This window comes from Schistocerca nitens, chromosome 7 (assembly GCF_023898315.1).
Source record: "Schistocerca nitens isolate TAMUIC-IGC-003100 chromosome 7, iqSchNite1.1, whole genome shotgun sequence".
Classification (NCBI taxonomy): Eukaryota; Metazoa; Arthropoda; class Insecta; order Orthoptera; family Acrididae; genus Schistocerca; species Schistocerca nitens.
In genome coordinates, this window is record NC_064620.1 from 374,083,825 (window position 1) to 374,111,598 (window position 27,774).

General features: G+C 41.2%; 1 protein-coding gene across 1 annotated transcript in view; it reads right to left on the reverse strand.

Annotated features, from left to right (window-relative positions):
- Positions 1 to 18: 18 nt before the first annotated feature.
- Positions 19 to 27,774, reverse strand: part of LOC126195814 (centrosomal protein of 89 kDa-like) — a 126,199-nt gene continuing 98,443 nt past the window's right edge. Inside the window, exons 8-11 of the mRNA XM_049934455.1 lie at positions 24,862 to 25,029; positions 12,920 to 13,151; positions 3,089 to 3,258; positions 19 to 357 (exon numbers count right to left, since the gene is read on the reverse strand). Of these exons, the coding sequence (XP_049790412.1) occupies positions 231 to 357; positions 3,089 to 3,258; positions 12,920 to 13,151; positions 24,862 to 25,029 (697 nt within the window). The 3' untranslated portion in view covers positions 19 to 230. The remainder of the gene's footprint in view (positions 358 to 3,088; positions 3,259 to 12,919; positions 13,152 to 24,861; positions 25,030 to 27,774) is intronic.

The window sequence follows — 27,774 nt, forward strand, 5'->3', positions numbered from 1 at the left end:
GTTAATCATACTGATGTACATAGAGCTTGAAATATTCAAATTTGTAAACAAGTAATTTAAATAAACCTTATTTTCTTTGGTATAAGATTTTCACAACAAAATGCACTGTGCTTAACTGCTCACTCGAATGTCACAAATCTTAAAATGACTAGGATGTAAAAGCGAATGTGACATTTTTATTATGACTATATTATGATACAAACAAAGCATAATTATGAGAGCTATAACAGCTAACTGTTACTATTATGAAAAGCATCATCTGTATCAGGAAGGAAATTGACATGTTTCAAGGAATCTTTTGGGGAGTTGTCTGTGTTTCCTTTCTGCCATATCAGTTCCAGGCTTTCTTCTGCTTTGCTGCAAAGTAAAACAAAAATCTTCCTTAATAGAAATAATAACTACATTTTATTCTCCACAACTTTTTATGAGGACATTCATTTAAAAGTGACTAAAAAGTATGAGCTGTGAGAGGAAAAAAAGAACTGTAGGTTCAATATAGAAAACACCAGTATTATGCATGAGAAGTTTCCTGAAATTTATTAATTCAAGTTTTGCTGCATCATGTCTTGTTAATCTTAAGGTTTTATTTCTTACTTCCAAGTCCGTTTCTCTTCTTCTTCTTCTTCTTCTTCTTATTATTATTATTATTATTACGAGTACAATGTTTCATTGCTGCTGTGAAACTTGAATGATGTCGAATTTGCTGTTTCTAAATTTCTGTTTTTTTTTTTTATTTTTTTTTAAATGACTGAATATTTACTGAAATTTCTTGTTCTAAACTCCTGATTTTCTATTTGCAAAATTAATATTCACAACCCACACAAATCATTTTGCACGAAAAACTCAAGTCAAATTTAGAGAGACTGTTGTAAACTGTCATACAAATATTACCGTCATTTAGTATATCTTATTTATTTAAAGTTCCGTAGGACCAAGTTAAGGAGCAAATCTCCAAGGTCATGGAACATGACAGTACATGAAATTACAACATAAAAGTAATAACAGATAAAAATAAAATGTTTATGAACCTGAAAAAAGTCAGTCCATAAGTTTTAGTAAACACAATCAACAATACAAGAATCAGCTTAATTTTTCAAGGAACTCCTTGACAGAATAGAAGGAGCGACCCATGAGGAAACTCTTCAGTTTTGATTTGAAAGCGTATGGATTACTACTAAAATTTTTGAATTTGAGTGGTAGCTTATTGAAAATGGATGCAGTAGTATACTGCACACCTTGCTGCAAAAGAGTTAAGGAAGTCTGATTGAAATGCAGGTTTGATTTCTGCTGAGTATTAACTGAGTGAAAGCTGCTTATTCTTGGGACTAAGCTAATGTTGTTAACAAGAAATGACAGTAAGGAATAGCGCTGGCAGGTCGATAGACACACAAACAAACACAAATATACACACAAAATTCAAGCTTTCGCAACAAACTGTTGCCTCATCAGGAAAGAGGGAAGGAGAGGGAAAGACGAAAGGATGTGGGTTTTAAGGGAGAGGGTAAGGAGCCATTCCAATCCCGGGAGCGGAAAGACTTACCTTAGGGGGAAAAAAGGACAGGTATACACTCGCACACACACACATATCCATCCACACATACAGACACAAGCAGACATATTTAAATATGTCTGCTTGTGTCTGTATGTGTGGATGGATATGTGTGTGTGTGCGAGTGTATACCTGTCCTTTTTTCCCCCTAAGGTAAGTCTTTCCGCTCCCGGGATTGGAATGGCTCCTTACCCTCTCCCTTAAAACCCACATCCTTTCGTCTTTCCCTCTCCTTCCCTCTTTCCTGATGAGGCAACAGTTTGTTGCGAAAGCTTGAATTTTGTGTGTATATTTGTGTTTGTTTGTGTGTCTATCGACCTGCCAGCGCTTTTGTTTGGTAAGTCTCATCATCTTTCTTTTTAGATATATTTTTTCCACGTGGAATGTTTCCCTCTGTTTTTTATATATATATATATATATATATATATATATATATATATATATATATATATATATATATATACTGAGAGGCCAATGTCAAAATACCCAGACTCGTGAACAGGGATCAACAAGAGATTCGTAAACTTACACCACTTATTACCCGAACTGCCCATTTCTGAGCCAAAAATATCCTTTTAGAATGGGAAGAGTTACCCCAAAATATTTGAGGAATGTGGATGTATGGAAATCTCACAAAGTTCTCCTGAAAAGACTGTAAACAACATAGCTTGTTAATGTAAATTGAAGGTGGAGGGGGACAGAAAGGAAAGGAAAGGAAAGGAACTGATGATGTCAGCTGTATCAGGAGTTCATGCAGAATCAGCAACAATGAGTGAAAATGTATGCCAGACTGGGACGTGAACCCAGGCTCTCCTGCTTACTAGGCAGCTGCATTAACCACTGCACCACCAGGATACAGTGCTAATTTCAAATGTGCGGACTATCTCAGTATGCTCCTCAGCTGACTCACATTCTCACCTAGCACCACCACTTACCCACAGTCTCCGTCCAAGTCCTCCATGCTCATTAATTTCAGATTCCACTGGATGTCAGTCTTAATGTGCATTTACACTGATGGTTGTTGATTCATAGCAATTTGAGACATATCAAGTGTATGAACATGTGGTGTCTGTTCTTTTGGAAAATCTGAAAGAACAGATACCACCATGGGGGAGGAAGGAAAGAAAAGGAAAGGAACTGGTGATATCAGCTGTGTTTGGACTTTATGCAGAATCAGCAGTGACGAGTGAAATGTGCGCTGGACTGGGACTCGAGTCCAAGATCTCCTGCAAATTAGGCAGTTGTCTTAACCACTGAGCCACCAGGGTGGCCACTCATTCCCCAGAAAGTTTCCATGCAGTGAATATCATTAGTTCCTTTCCTTTCTCCACCTTACACCTCCAATTTGCATAATATGTATCACAGCTGCAGATACCATGTGACGTCTGTTCATTCAGAGATGTCAGAAAGTACAGACGCCACACATTCAAATTAATGGATCAAATATTACTGTTATTATCACTAGTCAAAAGCCACAAAAATTTTTATTTTATAAGTGTCTACTGTTAACTACACAAAAAGAACTACTAAATCTCTCACCTTTTTTCAAACTGCAGCTGGCTGATGATAGTTTCCTTTTGTTGCAGCAATGTACGTAATCTCATTAACTCACGTTGATAGTCTTGCTTCATTTGTGTAACTCCTTCTTGCTGCTGCCTTATACGTTGTTCAACGTGGTCAAGTTCCTGCCATGCTCCTTTCTGGACTGACTGTAAATATATTTTTAATAAACAAGGTTTACAATTTTTAGTTCACTGTACTAAATGGTGTATCTGATTACAAAATTTTTCACAATGGCATCCCCAAATAAAATACACTCGATTCTCTTGTGACATCAAATCTGGATAAAAGATCAAGCTACTGATGATTGCCTCCTCAGATGCTAGCAAATGTTTTAAAATGGTAAGACAAATGGGCATGTTAAATCTGGAATTCTTTCACTACAATAAATATGTTTTGAGGATTCCATCTTGTTATTTATCACTCATAAATATGAGGCTTAAAATGGAACTGTTGGGATTTGAGATATTTTCTCATTTAGAACTGCTAAGTTTTTTGTTTCACAGAAAATAAAGCAATATAAAAACCTCTTATAAGTTGAACATGAAAAACAGCTTAAAAAAACAACCACTACTGTAAAAGACAGACAGAAACATGAACAACCCAATGTGCTGTTAAGGTATATGTTTTTGAAGTAACAGTTTTGTGGTTCTGATGTCCATAATCCCAATATGCAAGTGTTTTTATCCCACAATACTTAATTTTCAGAGAAAATGAATAAATAGATAGAAACCCACTGGTGACACCATAAAATTACAGGAACATGTACTGAAAATAGAGAACAGCCAGGATATGTGGTTTTCCCTTTTAAAGCATCTGCCAGTGGAGTTTGACGAGATCTCCATGATTTAGTAAACAAACCTAAGATAAACTGTACTGTGCTTATTTGGAACTTCTGTTGCCACCCTACCTGGTTAGTTCCAGTCTGATATGCAACATTAATGAATTGTAGGTATGAATGGTGTCTGTTCTGTCAGCACATGCACAAGTTCTACCTGGAATGAAGCAGGTGTGTGGGGAAAAAAGCTACTGCAAAAGCAGCTGGGTATCTGCTTGACATACCTATAATGGGACCACAGAGACAAGTAATTTCTGAAGTTTCATCCAGGTCTAAGGACAGGAGAAAATTTCACTTACCAGCAAGGAGACAGAAGAAAACAAAAGATGACTCCCCCCCCCACACACACACACAAAAACACAATGGACAGTCAGGATGCAGTGCTGGTACAATGTAGCCTGATGGGACAATGTAGCTGGAAGCTCAGCATTATTTCTAGTCTTGTATGTGAGCCTACTGAACAGTTAACGTCTCAAATATATGAAGAGTTTCTATTTTCAGTCCTTTCATTATTTAAATGGTAATAACATATAGTTTTGGAACCACAGGTTCCATCAATCAGTAGGAGAGGTTATTATTCAAGCAAAAATTAAGAAATCTGTCATTTTTCATTTATGTCTACATATGCCGCTAACTGCAGTTTTAATTTGCAAATTTTTGTTTTTGTAAGAATAGTGTGGCTAATATTGTGGTCAGAGTATGAAAACAACTGGGCAATTGACTTAACCAGTTATCAAAGGAAATGAAGATTAGCAAGATGATCTCTTTGATTTTCTTCATACTTGGAGGATTTGAAGGTCAGCGCCTGAAAGCACTAAAAGAGTACAATATGCTTCTCAAAAAACACTGAAAAAACCACCTTTGCATATTTCTAGTGCTGTTAAGCACACATTTTGAATTTTCTAACTAGTAGTTGTGCACACACATTCTAGTCTCATAATCACGAGGTTGCTACTTCAATTCCTACTAGCAGCAACTTTTTTATTTTACCTTTATTTTGGTTCTACATTTACTATTAAATTAAAATGCTAATCAACACATACCGAATCACAACCTTTAACAAAAAGTAACTTTTTCTTTTCAATTAGTAATAATATGACAATGTATTCAATGATAAATTCAAATTTGGCACAAAACAGTGAAACATCAAATAGGAAATAAAATAATTCCTTATTTCTAGAGATTAAACACTATATAATTTTTATATTATTTTTCTTTGTTTTCCTTGCCATCATCCTGTATCTTCATGGGATCAGCTTGTTAATTTTCAGTTTTGGCAACTTTAGTGGTAGAGGTTGCCAGATGCCCTTCCTATCACCACAGCCTTTCCCCTAGGATGAAATTTGTGTACCCCAACAATCTCTGCCCAGCATTATCTCATATGAAAGTGTGCTAACATTTTCTGAATGTTTGAAATCAGTAACTGAGGCAGAACATGGGTACCAGCACAGATTTCACGTAGTCAAAAGTGGGAAACTGCCTAAAAGCCACACCCAGGCTGTCTGGCACACCAGCACTAGTCGTTAGTCCACTGAGTGGAGCTGATCTGGGGCTGGCATGCCTCCCCAAATACTGGAAGCAGTATGCTAACGTGTGCGGGCATCTGGGCAGGTCCTTATATACAAACATTTTACACATCTTTTTAATAAAGCTTTTTGCATTTCCATATCAAATTTTAATTTATTTTCATGCAATAAGAAATTAAAAGTAAAAATATATTATTCTTATTAAAAATTATGATTAAGTATTTGTTGATTAGCAGTTACATTTGATAATAAAATACAGAGGGGTCCACAAAAATGTAGACACTCTTTGATAGTCAATATTAATGGAACAAAATTTGCATGGGATGAAAGTTATTTTATGTGTTCAAAGTGACTCCCATTAGAAGCCAAACACCATTGATGCTGTTGAATTGTTGAAAGTGTGATAGCCACAACAGGATGCCTTCATGGTTTCTTGTAGCTCATTCAGTGTAGCTGGCTTCTGTTGATAAACTTCATTTTTCAACCTCCCCCATAGGTAGAAGTCAAGAGGTGTGAGGTCTGGAGATAGTGGCAAGTACTCAACAGCCCACTGTCCAGGTAGATTTCATCCAAGTACGCTCGGACATCTCTGTGGAAGTGAGCCAGAGCACCATCTTGTTGATGGTAAAATCCTTTATTTCCAAACACATTTCAGATGGCAGGTAAAATCAATGTTTGCTGCATATAACAATACACTTCACCAGTTATGGTACCTTCAAAGAAGAAAGGGCCAAGCAAACTGAGTGATGAGAGACCACACCCATTAACATCTGGTAGGTTTGTGCCTACGTCCGGAGACGGACGCTTGTAAATGTACTACATTCTTCGCCTTCCTTACTTGTAAGTCTTCGTTCTTCCTTTGTCCTTCTCTTTTCCTTACCTCTTCTCTCTACCCTTTTCTCCGCTGCGGCGTTTGAGACCTCTTTTTTCCTTTCCCTTTCCCTTTCTCTTTCTTCCTCCCTGTGCGTGTCTGAAGGCCGACCCACGCACTTCCATGCGTAGCCGGTGACGGGGTAACGCGTAATTCCCCGCCCCGGGTAGACAGGTAGGACACGTACGTACCCCCTGGTAACGGCCAGGCCCAGGGAGGGGTGATTACCCGAGCTGATACCTTCCGAAAGTGCCGATTGGTCCCTGTTGTTAGAAACACACAGTGCCCTCCAGGCACAAAAATTGCTGCGTACCTCACTACTACACACTTTCCCTGTCCGGGTGGAACCGCACCGTACCTTAAATTCCTCGCGTGGAGTAGTTTATACACGCTCCCTCGATGGACTGTCTGACGAAGAAATTCAGCACTACCTGTCAGACCAGGGCGTAACGGCTGTTCATAGGGTTATGAAAAGGGTTGACACGAAGATCATTCCAACCCGCACTGTCTTTTTGACATTTGACAAAGTGCAACTCCCATCGAAAATCAAAGCAGGCTATGAGATAATTTCCGTTCGTCCTTACGTCCCAAACCCTACGCGTTGCTATCGGTGCCAGCGATTCAATCACACCAGCCAGTCCTGTTCTAATCCGGCCAAATGTGTTACGTGTGGCTGGGATGCCCATGAGGGTGCTTGTCCACCTCCATCCCCTCGCTGCATCAACTGTATGGGTGACCACGCTGCTTCCTCTAGAGATTGCCCAGTTTTTAAGGACGAAAAGCTCATCCAGGAGATAAGAGTGAAGGAAAAGGTGTCGACCTTTGCTGCTCGGAAATTATTCGCCAGTCGACAGCCCACCGTGCCTCAGACAGGCAAATACAGCACTGTCCTTGCTTCTCCTCGGCCAACAAAGGAGGCGGCCACGCAGACTTGCGACCTCACCTTTAGTGCCACGGTCGTCCGATCGGCCAGCGCAAAGATCGCCCGTTCAACTTCACTACTTTCGCCTGCCCACTCTTTGGCTCACCCTTCGTCGGGTTCTGCTAAATCTCGAGCCCAAAAGTCAGACACCAAGTCTTCGAAGAAAGAGCATACTCGTGAAGAGTTTTTACGTACGGCAACTTCACCACCATCGGTTCCTCCTTCCTCTAAACCTCATACTTCCAAGAAGGCTACAAAGAAACCCAGTTCCTCTCCTTCTCCGCCAAGGCGTGTCCCATCCACAGCGCCACCTGGCGGAAATCGCCCGCGGCCGTCTTCTGTGTCGCCGAGGCGCACTGCTGGTGGCCGGTCAACCGGCCGATCGCTGGTGGCAGGAGCTGCTCCTGACCAACCTATGGATCAGGATCTTCTGCCTTCGGCTGAATGCCATTCCATGCTGTCGGTCGCAAGCTCTGAGCAGTCGTTGAGTTGACAGCACCCTTGGTCACATTCCTCCATTTTCTGTTCACCCTATGTCCATTATCCACTGGAATATCCGCGGCATTCGAGCCAATCGGGATGAATTGTCGATCCTCTTACGATCCTACTCGCCGGTCATCTTCTGTCTTCAGGAAACAAAGCTGCGTCCTAATGACCGCTTTGTTCTCCCTCATTTTCAGTCCGTCCGATATGACCTCCCCTCTGTGGAAGGCACTCCAGCCCATGGAGGACTCATGATTCTTCTCCATGATACTCTCCATTATCATCCAATCCCCTTAGACAGTTCCTTCCAAGCTGTCGCCGTCTGTCTTTCCCTTTCTGGATACACGTTCTCTCTTTGTACTGTATACATTCCATCATCCACACCGATCGCACGAGCTGATCTCCTTCATCTTCTTGGTCAGCTTCCACCCCCCTATTTGCTGGTTGGGGACTTCAATGCCCACCACCCGCTTTGGGGATCTCCACATCCTTGTCCACGTGGCTCCCTATTGCTAGACGTCTTCCACCAAGCGGATCTAGTTTGCCTCAACACTGGGGTCCCCACGTTTTTGTCTGCCTCCACGACAAATTTCTCTCATTTGTACCTTGCGATCGGTACTGTTCCGCTTGCTCGGCGCTTCGAATGGTTCGCCCTTGATGATACACACTCGAGTGACCACTTTCCATGTGTCCTTAGGCTGCAGCCTCAACTGCCATATATGCGCCCGCGACGCTGGAAGTTTGCCCAAGCCGATTGGACACTTTTTTCGTCTCTAGCGACATTCGATGACCGTCGCTTTCCCAGCGTCGACGATGAGGTCACACATTTTACCGACGTTATTCTTACAGCTGCGGAACGTTCAATACCACGCACCTCCGAATTGCCCCGGCGCCCCCCAGTTCCTTGGTGGACCGAGGCATGCCGTGACGCAATCCGTGAGCGGCGACGTGCTCTTCGCATTTTCCGTCACCATCCTACTTTGGCAAACTGTATCCGCTATAAGCAACTCCGTGCGCGATGCCGTCGCGTCATCCGCGATAGCAAGAAGGCAAGCTGGCAATTCTTTATTAGCTCCTTTAACACCTTCACTCCCTCCTCGGAAGTTTGGAGTCGGCTTCGACGGTTCTCAGGCGCGCCTAGTTTCTCCCCGGTCTCTGGGCTCACTGTCGCGCATGATACCTTAGTGGACCCCGTCGCAATTTCTAACTCATTGGGTCAGCACTTTGCTGAGATTTCGAGCTCTTCACATTACCCGCCAGCGTTTCTCCCGAAGAAACGTGCAGCGGAAGTGCGACCTCTTGCTTTCTCTCAAAATCGCGAAAGCTACAATACTGTTTTCTCCATGCGGGAACTCCAACATGCCCTCTCTTCTTCTCGCTCCTCCGCCCCTGGATCGGATGGTGTCCATGTCCAAATGTTGCTGCATTTATCAACCCATAGTCTGCGTTACCTCCTTCGCCTTTATAATCGAAATTGGACCGACAGTACCTTTCCCAGACGATGGCGGGAAGCTATCGTCGTTCCCATTCCGAAACCTGGAAAGGACAAACATCTCCCCTCTAGCTATCGCCCCATTTCTCTCACGAGTAGTGTCTGTAAGATTTTGGAGCGTATGGTGAATTACCGTTTAGCTTGGTGGCTGGAATCACGCAGTCTTTTAACACCTGCCCAATGCGGATTCCGAAAGCATCGCTCTGCAGTTGACCATCTTGTTGCTCTCTCCACTTATATCATGAACAATTTTCTCCGGAAACGCCAAACGGTAGCAATATTTTTTGATCTGGAGAGAGCATACGATACCTGTTGGAGGACAGGCATCCTCCGCACACTGTTCTCTTGGGGCTTTCGAGGCCGGCTGCCCCTTTTTCTTCGCGAATTTACGGCAGAGCGAACATTTAGGGTGCGGGTGAACACTACTCTCTCCCGTACTTTCTCTCAAGAAAACGGGGTACCCCAGGGCTCCGTGCTGAGTGTTGTACTGTTTGCCATCGCTATAAATCCAATTATGGATTGTCTCCTTCCTGACGTCTCGGGCTCCCTCTTTGTAGACGATTTTGCGATCTACTACAGCTCTCAACGGACCAGCCTTCTTGAACGCCGTCTTCAAGGATGTCTCGATCGCCTCCACTCTTGGAGCCTCGAAACCGGCTTCAGTTTTTCTCCCAGTAAGACCGTTTGTATTAATTTTTGGCGACGTAAGGAGTTTCTTCCGCCCTCCTTACATCTAGGTCCTGTGAACCTTCCGTTTTCAGACGTCACTAAATTCTTGGGTCTTATGTTTGACAGAAAACTGTGCTGGTCCTCCCACGTTTCCTATCTTTCGGCTCGCTGTCTGCGAACGCTCAACACCCTCCGTGTCCTGAATGGTACCTCCTGGGGAGCGGACCGAGTGGTCCTTCTCCGCCTCTATCGCGCCTTAGTGCGCTCGAAATTGGACTATGGAAGCATAGTCTACTCCTCTGCTCGGCCGTCTATTCTTCGGCGTCTCGACTCTATCCACCACCGTGGATTACGTTTAGCGTCTGGAGCTTTTTACACTAGCCCTGTGGAAAGCCTTTATGCTGAGACTGCTGAACCTCCGCTGTCCAATCGGCGAGCGGTCCTTCTGAGCCGTTATGCTAGCCATCTGTCTTCCATGCCTGCTAATCCAGCCCATGACCCTTTTTTCGACGCCTCCTTTGATGTAGGGTATGCAGGCCGCTCCTCCTCCCTACTACCCCCGGGAGTCCGCTTCCGTCAACTGCTCCATTCTCTTTCCTTCCACTTTCCTAAAACCTTCTTGACAACTTGGGGTACAGCACCGCCTTGGCTCCGTCCCCGGATCTGTCTGCTCCGTGATCTTTGTCAATTTCCCAAGGAAGGTACACCTTCACTTGTTTATCGTCGGGCATTTGCTGCTCTATGTGCACAAATGACGGACGCCACCTTTGTTTACACCGACGGCTCGAAAACATCGTTGGGTGTAGGTTTATACTGCGGAGCTTTTCGCTGTTCTCCAGGCTGTCCACTACATCCGCCGCCATCAGTGTATACAGTACGTAATCTGCTCGGATTCTCTCAGCTCTCTCCTCAGTCTCCAATCTCTTTATCCTGTGCACCCTCTGGTCCACCGGATTCAGGACTGTCTGCGCTCGCTCCACCTGGGGGGCGTCTCGGTGGCGTTCCTCTGGCTCCCGGGACACGCTGGTATCTGTGGGAATGAGGCGGCCGATATAGCGGCCAAGGCTGCAGTCTCTCTTCCCCGGCCAGCTATTCAGTCGCTTCCCTTCACCGATCTACAGAGCGGTTTATGTCGCAAAGTTGCCCATTTATGGCTTGAACATTGGTCAACACTTCCCCGAAATAAATTGCGGGAAGTGAAAGCCCTTCCTTGCGCTTGGACCTCTTCCTCCCGAACGCGTCGTCGGGAGGAGGTGATTTTAGCTAGACTCCGGATAGGGCACTGTCTTTTTAGCCATCGACATCTTTTAAGCGGCGATCCTCCCCCACTCTGTCCCCACTGCTCTCAGCTGTGGACGGTAAGACACCTTTTAATTGAATGCCCCTATTTTAATCCGTTACGCTCCCGTCTCCAGCTATCGCCTGATCTATCGTCGATTTTAGCAGATGACACGCGCTCAGCCGACCGCATTCTCCAGTTTATTAGTGACAGTGAAATGACGTCAGTCATTTGAAGTTTTATCGGGGACCATCAACCCCTCTCTGTAGTGGACTTTTAAGCCTTGTTTCTGCTTTTAGTGTCTCCAATTATTTGAGTTTCGTTCCCATTTTTGCTGTTTTCCATTTTCAGTTTTTATTATTTCCTCAGTCACGGACCGGGCGCTAATGACCATAGCAGTTTTGCGCCCTAAAACCACAAAAAAAAAAAAAAAAAAAAAAAAAAAAAAAAAAAAAAAAAAAAACATCTGGTAGATTCCCTTGTTTGTCCACATGAACGTGAGGATTTTTAGGAGCACAGTACATGCAGTTGTGGCAGTTTACACTACTGTTTAGTTTGAATTGTGCCTTGTCAGATCCCCCTGCAAAACTGTTCATCCTCACAAAGCAGGCCTTCAAACCACTCTTAGTATTCCACACTTTGATCCAGGTTCTCCTTGTTCAAAGCGAGCAGCGATCTTGGAATTTAGACTTTGCACTTTGCAGCCTTCAGAATTTGTTGTACACTTGATTGGCTTACCCCACTTTCTTGTGCACCCTGCTTCACAGATTTTTGAGATGATCTAGTGAAATGTTGCAACAAAGCAGCTTTGGAAGCTGGCTTGTTGATGTTTTTGGTCAGCCTGAACAGTACTGTTGACTTCAAATTTGTCCCGAATATGATAAATTGCTGTATGTATTCGTGGCTGAGTTTTGTACACATTATGCCGCTGCCATTGTACCTCCATTATGTTTTCATACTTCCAGTACCACTTCAACATGGTCTTGTGTTTCTCAAATGACAATCTTACTTCATTCACACTGTCATCTGCTGGAAAACACGCACCATGATCCGTTGGGAAAACAATGGACTATGCTACCACATAAAATTGCAATAATACGTCATTTTGTTCCAAAGACATTAACTATCAATGAGGGTTTACATTTTTCTGGACCCCCCCTCCCCCTCCCTCTCTATCCTTGTGACATCGGAATCTTGGTACAGCCATAACTGAAGGAATATCTTGTAGAAATTAATAACTCAAAAATGAAAAAAAATGCTGGATTAGATGAAGAGAGAACGATGAACCACAAATAAAACTTCTTTTGTTTGCTAGAGCAACAAAAAATGATTCTTTTAAGGAAATAATGGTAACAGTAATAATGAAAATAATGTCAAGTGGCCGACAAATGGTTGAACCACAGTAGAAATTTCATAGAAATATCAAGAAATGAATTTGAAATACAACTGCTGATATGAAATTCTAGGGAAAATGTTCATCAATTGTAAAATAAGAAGCAATTAAAATGCATTATGTACACATTTTTGAGAAAGCCAACTGAAAAGTAAACATGGACTGACAGGAAAGCTTTTGAAGTGAGAAACTACCATTCCAGCTATTGGCAGATTTGTCTAAATGGAGAACTCTAATCCTAGTTTAATTTGAAATATTGCTCATCATGTTTGAACAGAAAATAAATACTGCAGAAATTAAAATTCTTTTATTTGGGCATCAATAAATTCACACATACCTCAAGCTTATCTTTAAGTGACCCCATACGGCTGACAATGGTGGAACCAATTTCAGCCATTGAGCGAGTCTCCTGTTGCTTGCGCTGCAGCTGCCGCATCAGTGACTCTTGCTCTGCAACCAATTCCTCAGCAAACTTCATGGCTTTATTAAGCTGCCGCCTGGCTGCATCCCGTGCTGCCTGGGTAGTGACCAACTCAGCTTGTGCTTCTGCTAACTGGGTTTCTATTTCCCTGATAAATTGTACAATTGATGTTCTTCCTTAATTTCAATACATCACACCCAGTGAAAAACAAATGGCAATATTGTTAATACCTCTTTAATGAGTGAAGAGAACTAAAATGAAAAACAGTCCCTATTTTTATAAATACATTTTTGATACACTGCGACCAAGTTTAATATTCTAACTGTAAACATCTGCTAGATGTGTATTAGGCCAAGTGTACAAATGAACATGCAATTTTGTAGGAGAGAGTATTGGTAGAATTGAAGCTGTCATGGTGGATTGAGAGTTATGTCTAGTACAGATCACAAACAGAGCAAGTACGAGTTTAATGTTGAGAATTGCATATACCAGAAATCAAGGCACTGCTGTTATGTCTCTGTTATACTAGCTTTTTGACTTCCTGCTGTAATTCCATGAGTATGAAAAGCCTGAGAAGGGTGGTGTTGTGGTCACTTCCTACTTGTTGACTCATTCTCTTCAACTAAAGCATGCTGGGGTGAGCCTACTTGTGACTTAGTATGGAAGCCGAGTGCAAAAGTAACAGTGACATCAAAATGACAGATTGCCAGGATCAAATGGTCTCTAACGAAGCTGTCTTTTGTGAGACTGTGGAGGTGTAAGATGAAAAGTAAGTGATGCAGTGTATACGATTGCAAGACAGACAGACAGGACAGAAAATAAAAGGTATAAAACTATAATGGAATTAAGATGGGAATAGCTACTGAAAAGAAATGTTGAGACCGAAGAAATTAATGTAAATTGAGGCCACGTGGATGATGAGAACCAAGAACATGTTGTAATGCCACTTCCCAACTGTGTAGTTATGAAAAACTGGTGTTAGAGAGGAAACCCCACATGGCACATGTGGTGAAACAGGCACCGAGATCACAAGAGCAAGCTCTGGAACAAGATACTTGGTGTCTGTCTTCCTTCTCATGCCATCCAGTAAGTCTCCCCTGACCTTGTTTCTAGAAGACTTTCCCGTAACTGTTCCCATTTCCTAAACCTCACCAGGCTCTCTCCTTCATCCCTCTTCCTTTCCCTTCAACCTTTCTGCCAACAAAAGAAGCAGCCACTGGCTCCAAAACCTTGTACATTTCCTGAACTCTTACGTTTTCTCTTGCCAACACTTGGTGCGTACATTTTTCTTTATCTACACAACTACATTATATATATATATATATATATATATATATATATATATATATAAAACGGCATGTTTGGACGATTTGTAGTTGCTTTATAATACAAAGCAGCAGCATATAATGTAATACGAGGCAACTGCATGTTTTACACAGCCATGCAGCGTTGTTATTGATTACAAATGATTATAATTATATGTTTCTAATATAATAGAGGGAAACATTCCACATGGGAAAAATATATCTAAAAACAAAGATGATGTGACTTACCGAACGAAAGCGCTGGCAGGTCAACAGACACACAAACATACACACAAAATTCAAGCTTTCGCAACAAACTGTTGCCTCATCAGGAAAGAGGGAAGGAGAGGGAAAGACGAAAGGATGTGGGTTTTAAGGGAGCGGAAAGACTTACCTTATGGGGAAAAAAGGACGGGTATGCACTCGCGCGCGCGCGTGCACACACACACACACACACACACACACACACACACACACACACACACACATATACAGACACAAGCAGACATATTTAAAGACAAAGAGTTTGGGCAGAGATGTCAGTCGAGGCGGAAGTGCAGAGGCAAAGATGATGTTGAATGACAGGTGAGGTATGAGTGGCGGCAACTTGAAATTAGCGGAGATTGAGGCCTGGTGGGTAACGGGAAGAGAGGATATATTGAAGAGCAAGTTCCCATCTCCGGAGTTCGGATAGGTTGGTGTTGGTGGGAAGTATCCAGATAACCCGGACGGTGTAACACTGCGCCAAGATGTGCTGGCCGTGCACCAAGGCATGTTTAGCCACAGGGTGATCCTCATTACCAACAAACACTGTCTGCCTGTGTCCATTCATGCTGTGGCTGAGGGACTGCGTCAGCTTTCAGACAACACCACATACAAAGTTTGCCAAGGTAATCCCATTCCCGATGTCCACGCGGAGCTTCAAGGAATCCTCAGAACCTTAGGCCCCCTACAAAACCTTTCACCTGACTCCATCAACCTCTTGACCCCACTGACAACCCACACCCCTAACTTCTACCTTCTTCCTAAAATTCACAAACCCAATCATCCCGGCCGCCCCATTGTAGCTGGTTACCAAGCCCCCACAGAACGTATCTCTGCCTACGTAGATCAACACCTTCAACCCATTACATGCAGTCTCCCATCCTTCATCAAAGACACCAACCACTTTCTCGAACGCCTGGAATCCTTACCCAATCTGTTACCCCCGGAAACCATCCTTGTAACCATTGATGCCACTTCCTTATACACAAATATTCCGCACGTCCAGGGCCTCGCTGCAATGGAGAATTTCCTTTCATGCCGCTCACCTGCCACACTACCTAAAACCTCTTTCCTCATTACCTTAGCCAGCTTCATCCTGACCCACAACTACTTCACTTTTGAAGGCCAGACATACCAACAATTAAAGGGAACAGCCATGGGTACCACGATGGCCCCCTCGTATGCCAACCTATTCATGGGTCACCTAGAGGAAGCCTTCTTGGTTACCCAGGCCTGCCAACCCAAAGTTTCGTACAGATTTATTGATGACATCTTCATGATCTGGACTCACAGTGAAGAACTCCACAATTTCCTCTCCAACCTCAACTCCTTTGGTTCCATCAGATTCACCTGGTCCTACTCCAAATCCCACGCCACTTTCCTTGACGTTGACCTCCAACTGTCCAATGGCCAGCTTCACACGTCCGTCCACATCAAACCCACCATCAAGCAACAGTACCTCCATTATGACAGCTGCCACCCATTCCACATCAAACGGTCCCTTCCCTACAGCCTAGGTCTTCGTGGCAAACGAATCTGCTCCAGTCCGGAATCCCTGAACCATTACACCAACAACCTGACAACAGCTTTCACATCCCGTAACTACCCTCCCGACCTGGTACAGAAGCAAATAACCAGAGCCACTTCCTCATCCCCTCAAACCCAGAACCTCCCACAGAAGAACCACAAAAGTGCCCCACTTGTGACAAGATACTTTCCGGGACTGGACCAGACTCTGAATGTGGCTCTCCAGCAGGGATACGACTTCCTCAAATCCTGCCCTGAAATGAGATCCATCCTTCATGAAATCCTCCCCACTCCACCAAGAGTGTCTTTCCGCCGTCCACCTAACCTTCGTAACCTGTTAGTTCGTCCCTATAAAATCCCCAAACCACCTTCCCTACCCTCTGGCTCCTATCCTTGTAACCGCCCCCGGTGTAAAACCTGTCCCATGCACCCTCCCACCACCACCTACTCCAGTCCTGTAACCCGGAAGGTGTACATGATCAAAGGCAGAGCCACGTGTGAAAGCACCCACGTGATTTACCAACTGACCTGCCTACACTGTGATGCATTCTATGTGGGAATGACCAGCAACAAACTGTCCATTCGCATGAATGGACACAGGCAGACAGTGTTTGTTGGTAATTTCAAGTTGCCGCCACTCACACCTCACCTGTCATTCAACATCATCTTTGCCTCTGCACTTCCGCCTCGACTGACATCTCTGCCCAAACTCTTTGTCTTTAAATATGTCTGCTTGTGTCTGTATATGTGTGGATGGATATGTGTGTGTGTGTGAGTGCATACCCGTCCTTTTTTCCCCCTAAGGTAAGTCTTTCCGCTCCCGGGATTGGAATGACTCCTTACCCTCTCCCTTAAAACCCACATCCTTTCGTCTTTCCCTCTCCTTCCCTCTTTCCTGATGAGGCAACAGTTTGTTGCGAAAGCTTGAATTTTGTGTGTGTGTTTGTGTGTCTATCGACCTGCCAGCGCTTTCGTTCGGTAAGTCACATCGTCTTTGTTTTATATATATATATGGTTATAATAGAGGGAAACATTCCACGTAGGAAAAATATATCTAAAAACAAAGATGATGTGACTTACCAAATGAAAGTGCTGGCAGGTCGACAGACACACAAACATACACACAAAATTCAAGCTTTCGCAACAAACTGTTGCCTCATCAGGAAAGAGGGAAGGAGAGGGCCCCCTCTATTATAACCATATCATTAACTTGAACCCAACAATTACGTTTGTTATTGTCGCTGTTGCATTTCGAAATCTTTCCTGTCGTCTTATTTTCTCTTTATTTTCTCTTTCTGTTTTTACCAGTAGTCTCACATTCACCTTCCCCTTTTTACTGTAATACAATTTTATCCCGCCTATATATACTCAATAATATGTAACCCACTTCCAAACCATAACCAAAAAATTTTTATTTTCCGCTTTCAACACTACCGCTGCTATAAAATCCACCGTTTCTAGTTCAATAACAGCTGCTTTCACGTATTAAACAACCATTTCGACTAGTTCTAATAACTTTCACTTTATTTCCACTTCCGTTTTTCGCACATCACTGATCATTTTTAGCCGCTCCCCACAGGTTTTAACGTCATTATTACAATTGTTAGCCCCATTTTCGTAATCTTTCACCACAACACCACTCCTTTAATACATTTACACGTTTTTTTGAAATTTTCCCGAATTTCTCCGTCCTTTAACGTGTTTTAGCGGCAACACAACCACCTAACCTTCATGCACACCGCTGTCTACCAACCCAAGTTCACCACAGGATCAACTTAACCAACACTTTTTCGCCTTTTTTCATACCAGATATCCAGTTACTTTCTAGTTCACCCTTATCTCTCCCCATATATTTTTATCTTTCATTTTCATTTCAACCTCATGTTACACTTTCCACCTTCTAATACCATGTCACCCTCACAACACCCCCACAACGACCCCATTAAGTTTTATTTACATTCCCTCCGCAAACATGCCTTCACCCTAGCAAGATTACGCTCGCATATTTTATTTTCTCAGGCTTGTCTGACATTTGGCATAACTCCCAAAGGCCTCACACTTAAAGTTCCCATCTCTGGCTGCAACCCTTCTTTCCATCAGTCCCTATACCAGTTCCAAACTGAACAATCCATTGCCCTCACCCACCTAATCCTTCACCAAAAGCCCTCTCCTTCCCTCTTTCCTGATGAGGCAACAGTTTGTTGCGAAAGCTTGAATTTTGTGTGTCTGTCGACCTACCAGCACTTTCATTTGGTAAGTCATGTGTGTGTGTTTGGCATTTATTTCTATAACTTTTTTGAAGCCTTCTGTCAATTTATTTTAACAATTAATCTCCATTTAAAGAATACACTTCATCCTTGTCCCTTGCTTTCCTGTACTTTCATCACAGACTTGGTAATATATTGAAAGTGTACGTACGTCAACGTGATTGTTACACATTTTCTGAAGAGAGATTAAATATTAAAATAAATTTACAGCAGTATTCAAAACAGTTTTGTATGTACTCATTCATACAAAAATATATATACATACACATGTGTACAGTTGTGTATACAGACAAAGACATGTACATACATATGTTGGGTGTCCCGGGAGAAATGGTCAATAATCGGAGGGGAGGAGGGGTATGACAGCAAAAATGTCTAGTAAACATGGGCTCTAAAATGCATACCTTATGAGCTACGAGCACTTGGTCTTGTATACCGTGAAACAACAAATCTCTTCCACTTCAACCTCTTTGTATTCTGTATTTTGACAGGTATAGTATAGATCAAATCAAGAAAAACATGGGCTACTGACCATTACTCCTGAGATACCTCATGTTCTAACACTGTGTAATGATAAGAAGTGGTGTGACTTTTGATTGCAAGCAAAGTCCACACCTCTCACACATTAGTTGACCTACTTCATATGCACAGCCGATCTTCTTCTCTGGATAGCTGGCTACATCAATCTCCAAAACCTCCTTCTCCGAAGAATTACGCTGATTACGGGAATTTATCAGACACTCTCTCTGTCTCTCTACTCTTGAAATAAGTGGATACTCGTACAATACTTTTAGTTTAGCCTTGGTATATTTCAACTTCCACAAAGAACTAATTCACCATTTCTCACATAAATATTTGAATGTTTGCTAGTCAACCAATTTCTCTAGCATTAGATTTGATCAAATACATTTTTTAGCGTAGTTTTTGCAACCACATAATTATGAATGTGTCTTACTTCTAGCGAGTCCAGCACATGAAGTACAATTAAATGTCTATAATCAATTGTTCATTTTTCTTTAACAACAATCGTAGACACTAAAACAGCAAGGAATACTACATGATTACGTCTTGCTCTTCCAATACGACTTCCTTAGCATGAGCGGCAAACACTTGTAGATGCCGTTCGACCGTCACTGCTCATGACTCCTTTCCAGCCTGCACATACAGACATGTGTTGCACAGTATGTATGTTCCCTCACACTTATTTTTAAAATATCGTGTGTTCAAGACAGCAGAAGGACGAGTGGTCCTGGAATTGACGCAGAAATTCTTGAGGCACTACAGTGTGTGTGTGCGGGGGGGCGTGCCTGCATGCTTGCGTGTATGCGCTTATAAACAGAACAATATTCACTGCTATCTGAACAGTCACTATATTGGTGTATAGTAACCAACAAGCCCAGTGATTGCAACTGTAGCAGCAATGCTGTGAGTCCTTGGTTATACATGTGGACTTGTGCACTCACTCTCCTTTCTACACTGGTATAGTCCACTTGCACCCACCAATTGACTCAGGTGATGTGTTTTCAGTTTAATGGGTAGTGGCAGAGATTTGGAAGTAGAGTCTTTGAATGTACGGTGATAGCGAGCTCTGAGACAATGTCACAGGACCCCATTTGCAAGTGTAAGTTGAGTATAAAGATCTCATTTCTGATCGTCTATTGTCTGGATAGGTCTGTTGGTAAGAGCATTTCACATTAAGGCATGCATAATTCTGGATTCAAATCCCTATCTGTCACTAATTTAAATTTTTCAAGAAGTTTCAGAATAGAGCGAAAGATTCATTCTAGAATTTTGTATCTTTTCATCATACACAATACTGTCTTCACTTAAATGTAAGTTACACTTACTGATTTGTTTTATCTTTGTTTTTATACTCTTCTTGGCTTACAGCTAGTAAAGAAGAATTTACATTATGATCTTTATTTTTGCTGTTATCTTTATTGCTCTCTAGTGCAAATACATAAACACTTCTTTCATTATTTATTTAATTTGTATGCTGCAATTAGACCTCTGCATCAGTAACAAAGTGTCGAAGAATATACTACTAACAAAGAGATAGAGGGGCTGGCCAGTACTTACCTCAGCTCAGTACAGCCGATAGATACACAAAACAGAACAGAAAATTTACATTCCTAGCTTTCGGAACTTTGTTCCTTCATCAGGGAGGAGAGAGGGGAAAAAAGGGAAGAAGGGAAAGTGGATTACTCACAACCCAGGTTATGAAGCAACAGGGAAAGGTAAACACGGAGGGTATCAAGGATGGAGGCATGGTTGTCAGAGGAAAGCCAAAGATATTCTAGTACTTAACAGTAGAATTTCTTTGGCTTCCCTCTGACAACCATGCCTCCATCCTTGCTACCCCCATGTTTACCTTTCCCTGTTGCTTCATAACCTGGGTTGTGAGTAACTGAATCCACTTTCCCTTCTTCCCTTTTTTCCCCTCTCTCCTCCCTGATGAAGGAACAAAGTTCCAAACGCTAAGAATGTAAATTTTCTGTTCTGTTTTGTGTATCTATCGGCTGTACTGAGCGGAGGTAAGTACTGGCCAGCCCCTCTATCTCTTTGTTATTATTTGTTTAACATCTTTATATGAGATTTTCCATTAATCATTTAGAAAAATATACTACAACATATACATAACTTATTGACACAAAACAAAACAAGCTAATAAAACAGGGTACGTTGAAATGCCAAAACAGAATCACTAAATAATAATAATAATAATAATAATAATAATAATAATAACAGTTTGACAAGTTCTGCCTCAGAATATTAATTGATACGACAGAAGGATACATCAAGCCAGAGTCACAGACTGAAATTATGCATCTCAACCAGACCCATGGAGAAATATTTATACACCGAGTGAGCTTTCGCTGTTCTACTCAGATGGGCCTTTTATTCAGACTCCATCTGAGTGTTCTGATTTATGTTTTCTATGATTTCCCTAAATACTGGTATGGTTTCTACTATAAGGACTTGGCTGACTACCGGTTCCATCCTCGTCCAACAAGACCTGTAAGTTTGTATATGCCTGTACATACGAAAAATGTTTTGTTTGTTCTTGCACTGTAATGCAACAATAGGACCAATACCCTTATACAAAAGATTCATGGATACATAAAAGTATACTACTAATACTAGTAATAATACATACAGCAAGATCCAAACAGGCACAGAGGGGGTGCAGTTTGCTAGTTATCATGGAGGAGGCCTTGCCTGCAGTGATGGAGGGTGCAGTCACCTTCAAGATGTGGCTCATGTCAGCACTAATAATGCCTGTTGCTTGGTTCCTGATGCAGTCCTCAGTTCACATTTAAAGCTAGTGGAAGTTGTTAAGATTGCTAACCTCACTCTTGTGCAAGCTGAACTTACAATTTGCAGTGTCATATCCAGAAATGATCAGTGTGCTTCAGTTTGGAATCAAGTGGAGTGTCTGAACCAGAGGTTCCATCGATTCTGTGATGGTCTTTGTTGATTTCCGGACCTACCTATGTTATGGGGTGGAGAATTGTATGATTCACCTCGATAGATCAGTGCTGAATTACACAGAGGAAGCAGCTACTCAGGTAGCAGAATACTTGTAGAGTGCACAAAATACTTTTTTTAGGCTTGGCAGGAGTTTAAGGTCCTCCAATGAAAGCTCGGAGTCGATTATATCTTCTCTATTTTGGCCAGCATCAGTTACTTTGCTGACAAAATGGCAAACAGTTCTCAGAACAGAATAGAAAAAAAAGTACTTACAATTTTTCAATGTAGTCTCCTTGTAGATGAATGCACTTGGTCCATCTACTTACAATTTTTCAATGTAGTCTCCTTGTAGATGAATGCACTTGGTCCATCTACGTTCCAGTGCCTTGATCCCATCTCAAAAATGAGTTTCCTCCAGGCCTGCAAAATAGTTGTCAACTCCGACTAACATTTCTTTGTTTGAAATGGATCTTCGTCCACCAAGAAAAATTATCACTTTGGGATGGAAGTCTGACGGAGCCATATCAGGTGAATAAGGTGGGTGTGGTGACAATTCATACCTTAGTTCATGTAATTTTGCCATGGTGGCGGCACACATGTGCAGGTGCACTTCAAGAGTCGTGGCAACCATCTTGCAGATAATTTTTTCATTTCTAATTCTTCAGTTAAAATGTGATATACCCTTTCAGATGACATCTGGCAAGCGTAAGCAATTTTTCACACCTTCAATCAGCAATCTTCCATGACCGTTTTGTGCACTTTTGCAATGATTTCTGGAGTAGTCATGTCTTGGTCGACCACTGCGAGGATCATCGTCTAAGCTCTCTCAACCAAATTTAAATTCATTTGTTCACTTGGCAAAAGTTGAATATGAAGGAACAGAGTGCCCAGTGTATATGAGAAATCGGCATGAATGTCCTTTGCTTTCATACCTTTCTTTATGAAGTACTTAATCACTGCTTGAATCTCAATTTTTTTCCATCTTCACAAATCAACAGAGCCATGTCACCGCCACAGCTCTTTTCCAAGAGCACTGATGTATGCGTTTACAGGCAACAGTCCAATGAATATCACATGTACAATTCGTTGTGCTAGTGCTGACCTCTTGTGGCGATTCCGAGAACTTTTCAAACCACCCTCGTACTTGCACAGAAAAACTAATACCTTTTTCAGACTGCACCTAGTATTCCCAGTCAAATCACTACACATTTTGCAAGTCTCAAAGATAGCATTGCATAATGATTGACTGAAAAAGGGGACAGGAATACAATAAGATACAAATGAATAACACTGAGAGATGAAGTAGTGAAGGCGGTAGAGGATAAAATAGGCAAAAAGACAAGGTGGTGTAGAATAATTTGGATAATACATGAAATGTAGAATTTAACTGATGGGAGCAGAAAATATAAAAATGCAGCAAATTGAGCAGACAAAAGGGAGTACAGGTGCCATAATATCTTTTTATAAATATTACTTATCTATAAGAATATGAAATAGGATTTTCCACTGTTTTATTTACTTATTTATGTCTATACCTTCCTTCCCTATCTTTCAGATTGTAATATTTCTCTTTACTTTGGAATGATGTCACCAGATTATGTGCTTTGCTCCAGGAAAATGACAACATCATCAAGCAAATGCCAGAGATTCATCAGTAAATTTTTCTACAGTAATAAAATATGTGTGTCTTCATTAATACAAATAAAGAATGTGGATGGTGGTATTTATATTAAGAACTCATCCATGTATTCAGGGTAAAGTTACAATCCAGAATATGGCATACTAGCAACTTGAAATACAACCTATATAATGCACCCAACCCATATTGTGTCCTGAAAACAAAAGATGACTATCTCATCACCATCAGATAATGAAGAAAATGCCTGCAGTGACACAATTTCTCTAAGATAGCATCTTAACCAAAATAGATTATTATGAAACAACATGATCTCCCACGAAACTAAATGGAAAGACTACTGCTGGCAGTGGGGGAGGTGTATGTCACTGGGTCTAAAAATGTGATAGACAGGAAGTGTAAATTTGATAAGCATGAATGGTTAGAGGAAAAATACAAGGATGTAGAAGTATGCACAACTAGGGGAAAGACAGATACTACCTATAGAGAAAACAGAGAGCTTTGGAGAAGAGAGAAGTGGCTGTGCACATATCAAGAGCTCAGATGGTAAGCCAGTACTATGCAAAGGAAGGAAAGCTGAAAGGTGGACATGGGAGGAATATACACAAGCTCTTTTAGCTGCAAGATGTTGGCACACCTGTGTCTTGCAATTTATAGGCTACAGTCCTTGATCCTGTGCTCAAAATCCAGAAATTTCACCAGCCTTAGTAAACAATATATAATATCAATGGCTGAACATGCAGTAGCTAAAAAATTTTCTGGAGAATAAAATTTCTGGGGGTGGTTTTGTTCCCTTGGGGATGACATTATGTATAGTGTTACTTTGCTTGATACAATGCATTATATTACAGGACATAGTAATAAATACTGACAAGTAAAAAAATATGAATGTGTCAAAATGAAGCTGCCAGATAAGTCAAAAGGCTAGTTCCCTTCTTTTACATCCGTAACTCTGCCCATGACATATTCACCTTTTTGCACTATGATAGGAGTATTTTTCATCCTGGTTATTGTTATTTTTAAAGGATGTTCACTTCATACTAATGTAAATACTAAGTCAAAGCATATGTAGCACATGTTCCACAGTTGCTTAACAAAAGATGTAATCATTTAAAACAAATGGGTCCTGTTTTTGTGTGTTACATGCATTTATCATTACTCAATGAATTGTTTGAAATTTATGTTCTACCATGAATATACAATAATAGTTTATAATCAATTAGCACATAAGATAAATACACTAAAGGTATTCACAAAATATCCATTTCATATGACATGTAAAAGAAAGTGACACTAGACTGATTTGCAGGGCATGAAACATGCAGGAAAATAGAATGGGAAAAGTACTGCCTACACTGAGAGGTTTAAGATTAGAAACACATTACATACCTGATGGAGGCCTCTGCTGTTGTAACCTGAGTCTGCAATCGTGCCTTCTCTGCTTGGCCTTGAGTGATTTGTCCTTCCATATGCCCTATCTGCTGCTGTAATTCGCGAACTCTTGAATTAAGAAGCTGGCGGTCAGTCTCATACCTCGCACGTAGGTCTTCAAACAACCTGAGTGTTAAAATGCAAACAGAATTGTGTCAAGCATAACCTGCGCCCAATGTTCTCTCTGTTCTCGCATTTCTGGTTCACTGGTTTTATTCAATAAATTGACAAAATATCATTTGAGTGCAAGCAGTTTTAACTGATTAATTTAGTAGGTCAATGCTTTTAAATCAATGAAACATAAGTTTTGAGAAGCATTAATAATAAATAAAAAAGTTATTTTCACAGTATGTCTGCCACATCTTATATCAACGCTACCAATCAGCTGCCCCTTGAAAGTCAGTTATAGTATAATGTACTTTTCTCACTGACTTCTGAGTTGTAGTCCAATGACTTCACATTTTGTAAAATTTTATTTTAAATATTTCTTCACACAGTATGACAATAACATAACAAGAAAATTACAGATTACTTTGTATTACAAAATTTGTACAACATAATTTTGTGTGACTCAGGAAAATTGAAAATGTGAATATACAACAATGACTTTTTTATTTTTTTCCATTTTCAAATTTCTGTCCAATTGTTGCTGCTATTTTGATTGTTCCTCTCTTTTTCCTTCAAAGCAGCTGGTTAATAATTCAATAATTTCCAAAACGAGTTTAATCTAGAGACATTTATGAAGCTACAACCTCATTTAGAGAACTTTCTTATCAAATGTTTTTATGCTGTACTTGCAAAAAAAAAAAAAAAAAAAAAAAAAAAAAAAAAAAAAAAAAAAAAAAAAAAAGAGGTAAATCTGCATAAAAAATGGCATGTTTATTACATTGTAGCACATTTAAATAAATTTTAATGTACAAATAACAGAACAGCAGAGAATAACTACAAAGTACCTAAAATACTTTGGGTCCACAGATCTGTGAGAATATGAAGCATTAAAATACTGAAATAAGAAATGTTGTACAAGTGATAAACAACATCAATATATTTGCCCCTTTCTTTTTCTAATCTTGACTTTATTTTAAGTGATGTTCTTTTGGTAACTCTGAAATAAGCACACATCATCTTTCCCACACAATGATCCTTCTCCTATCCCATACTGTGCTAATTTTGATATTTTGTATGTTTTATGTACAAAATATGCAAGTGATACTTTCTTCATTTATATCTGGGGTACATAGCTTGCCATGGCAAATACTTTCACAAAAAGTCCACTGACACATAACTCATTACAGAAGATCATGTGTTGTGACTCGCCGATCATTCAAAGTGCCGCCGCGCAATTACGCACGTCCTCTACATGCGGCGCTGTCTGCCAGTCATGCAGCAGCCGCGCCACCTAAGTGGCCAGCCAGCCAGCGGCCGCTAGACTTGGACTCAGTGCTCATTAGAATGTTACCGTGTTCACATGTCTTGCTTTGTCAACTTGCTCAGTGACTTACACGTGTTGTGTCGTTTGGAAATATGTGTGTTCAACTTGACGTTATAACATCATGTTTACCAGAAATTGTCTTTTAACTTGTTGCCATATCCTGCATTATTAATTAATTAATTAATTATATCAATAGTCTCCATTTTTGCATGTTTAGTTATCTCTTGACACCTCCATATCTCCAAGTTGCCTATACTCAGCCAACTGTGTTTATCAACAGCTCAACTTTTCACTTTGAAGTTTATATTGATATCTGATTTCTAGAATTGTGTACAATATTTTTATTATTGCCTCTCATGGGGATAATATGTTTAAGGAATTTAAAATGAGAAATAATCCAGTTGCATACAGTCAAACTAATGATCAACTATGCAAATAATGATCTGAATTGATATAAAGCTGTTCGTTCCCAATTTGCAATGAAAGACATGCAGACAATTAACTTGGAGTGATAGTTGCACTATATAGTAATCAAACTGCTTAGGCCCAATGAGGCACATTATTCAGAAACAGAAATTCCCAACACATTCAGTAGTTGTTATTTACGTCTGCATAGTGTTATCTGTCGGCAATCTAAAATATCCAAATTTAATATTCATGAACAACCACTGCCATACTAATTTATTCTGTTTGGACAGACAGTTGAGTGAAATAAAATTTTATTTAGATCACACTTCAACAGTATTATGAAAAGAATAGAGTGCTCTGTATGAAAAGGATAGACTGTAAAGATGACACAATGAGTTGCAGGCAGGCACAACAAAGAGACTATTACACATTGAGCTTTTGGCTAAAGCCTTCCTCAGAGAGGAAAACACACATATTCACACACGTAAGTACACCTCACACATACACGACTGCTACATTGGCTCACTCTGGAATGGCCAAGAATAACGGTCTTGTGTGCTTGCTTTGGTGTGTATGCAGTGGCACTGACTTAGGGAGGGGGGGGAGGTGCCCCCCCCAATAGTTAAAAGTAGGGGCCTCCCCCCTGCCCCCCCCCCACCCCACCCCAATATTCAAACATGCATTTCTCACCACTCTCTCCCCCCTCCTCATCCTTTATTGGGAAATTTCTTAAAACTTACACATACATTTTTGCATAATAGTATGTAATGATCATGTAGGAGAAAAATACTGATTTTATGAGCTATTGCGTATTCCTTTTTGCTACTCCTACAACCTCTGCATATGACAAACTGTCGTGACAGGATTTGTCCCCTGCATCTGTACTATTAGCACACTTTTACTGTACAGAGGTATGCGGGGAATGGAAACTCACCATGAGCTCGCAGCGCTTTGGCTGTTAGGACGAGCTCCACTTCCTCCTACAGCAGCCTGCTGGCAGCTTGTAAAAGAAACTAATGAGCAATAGTGAC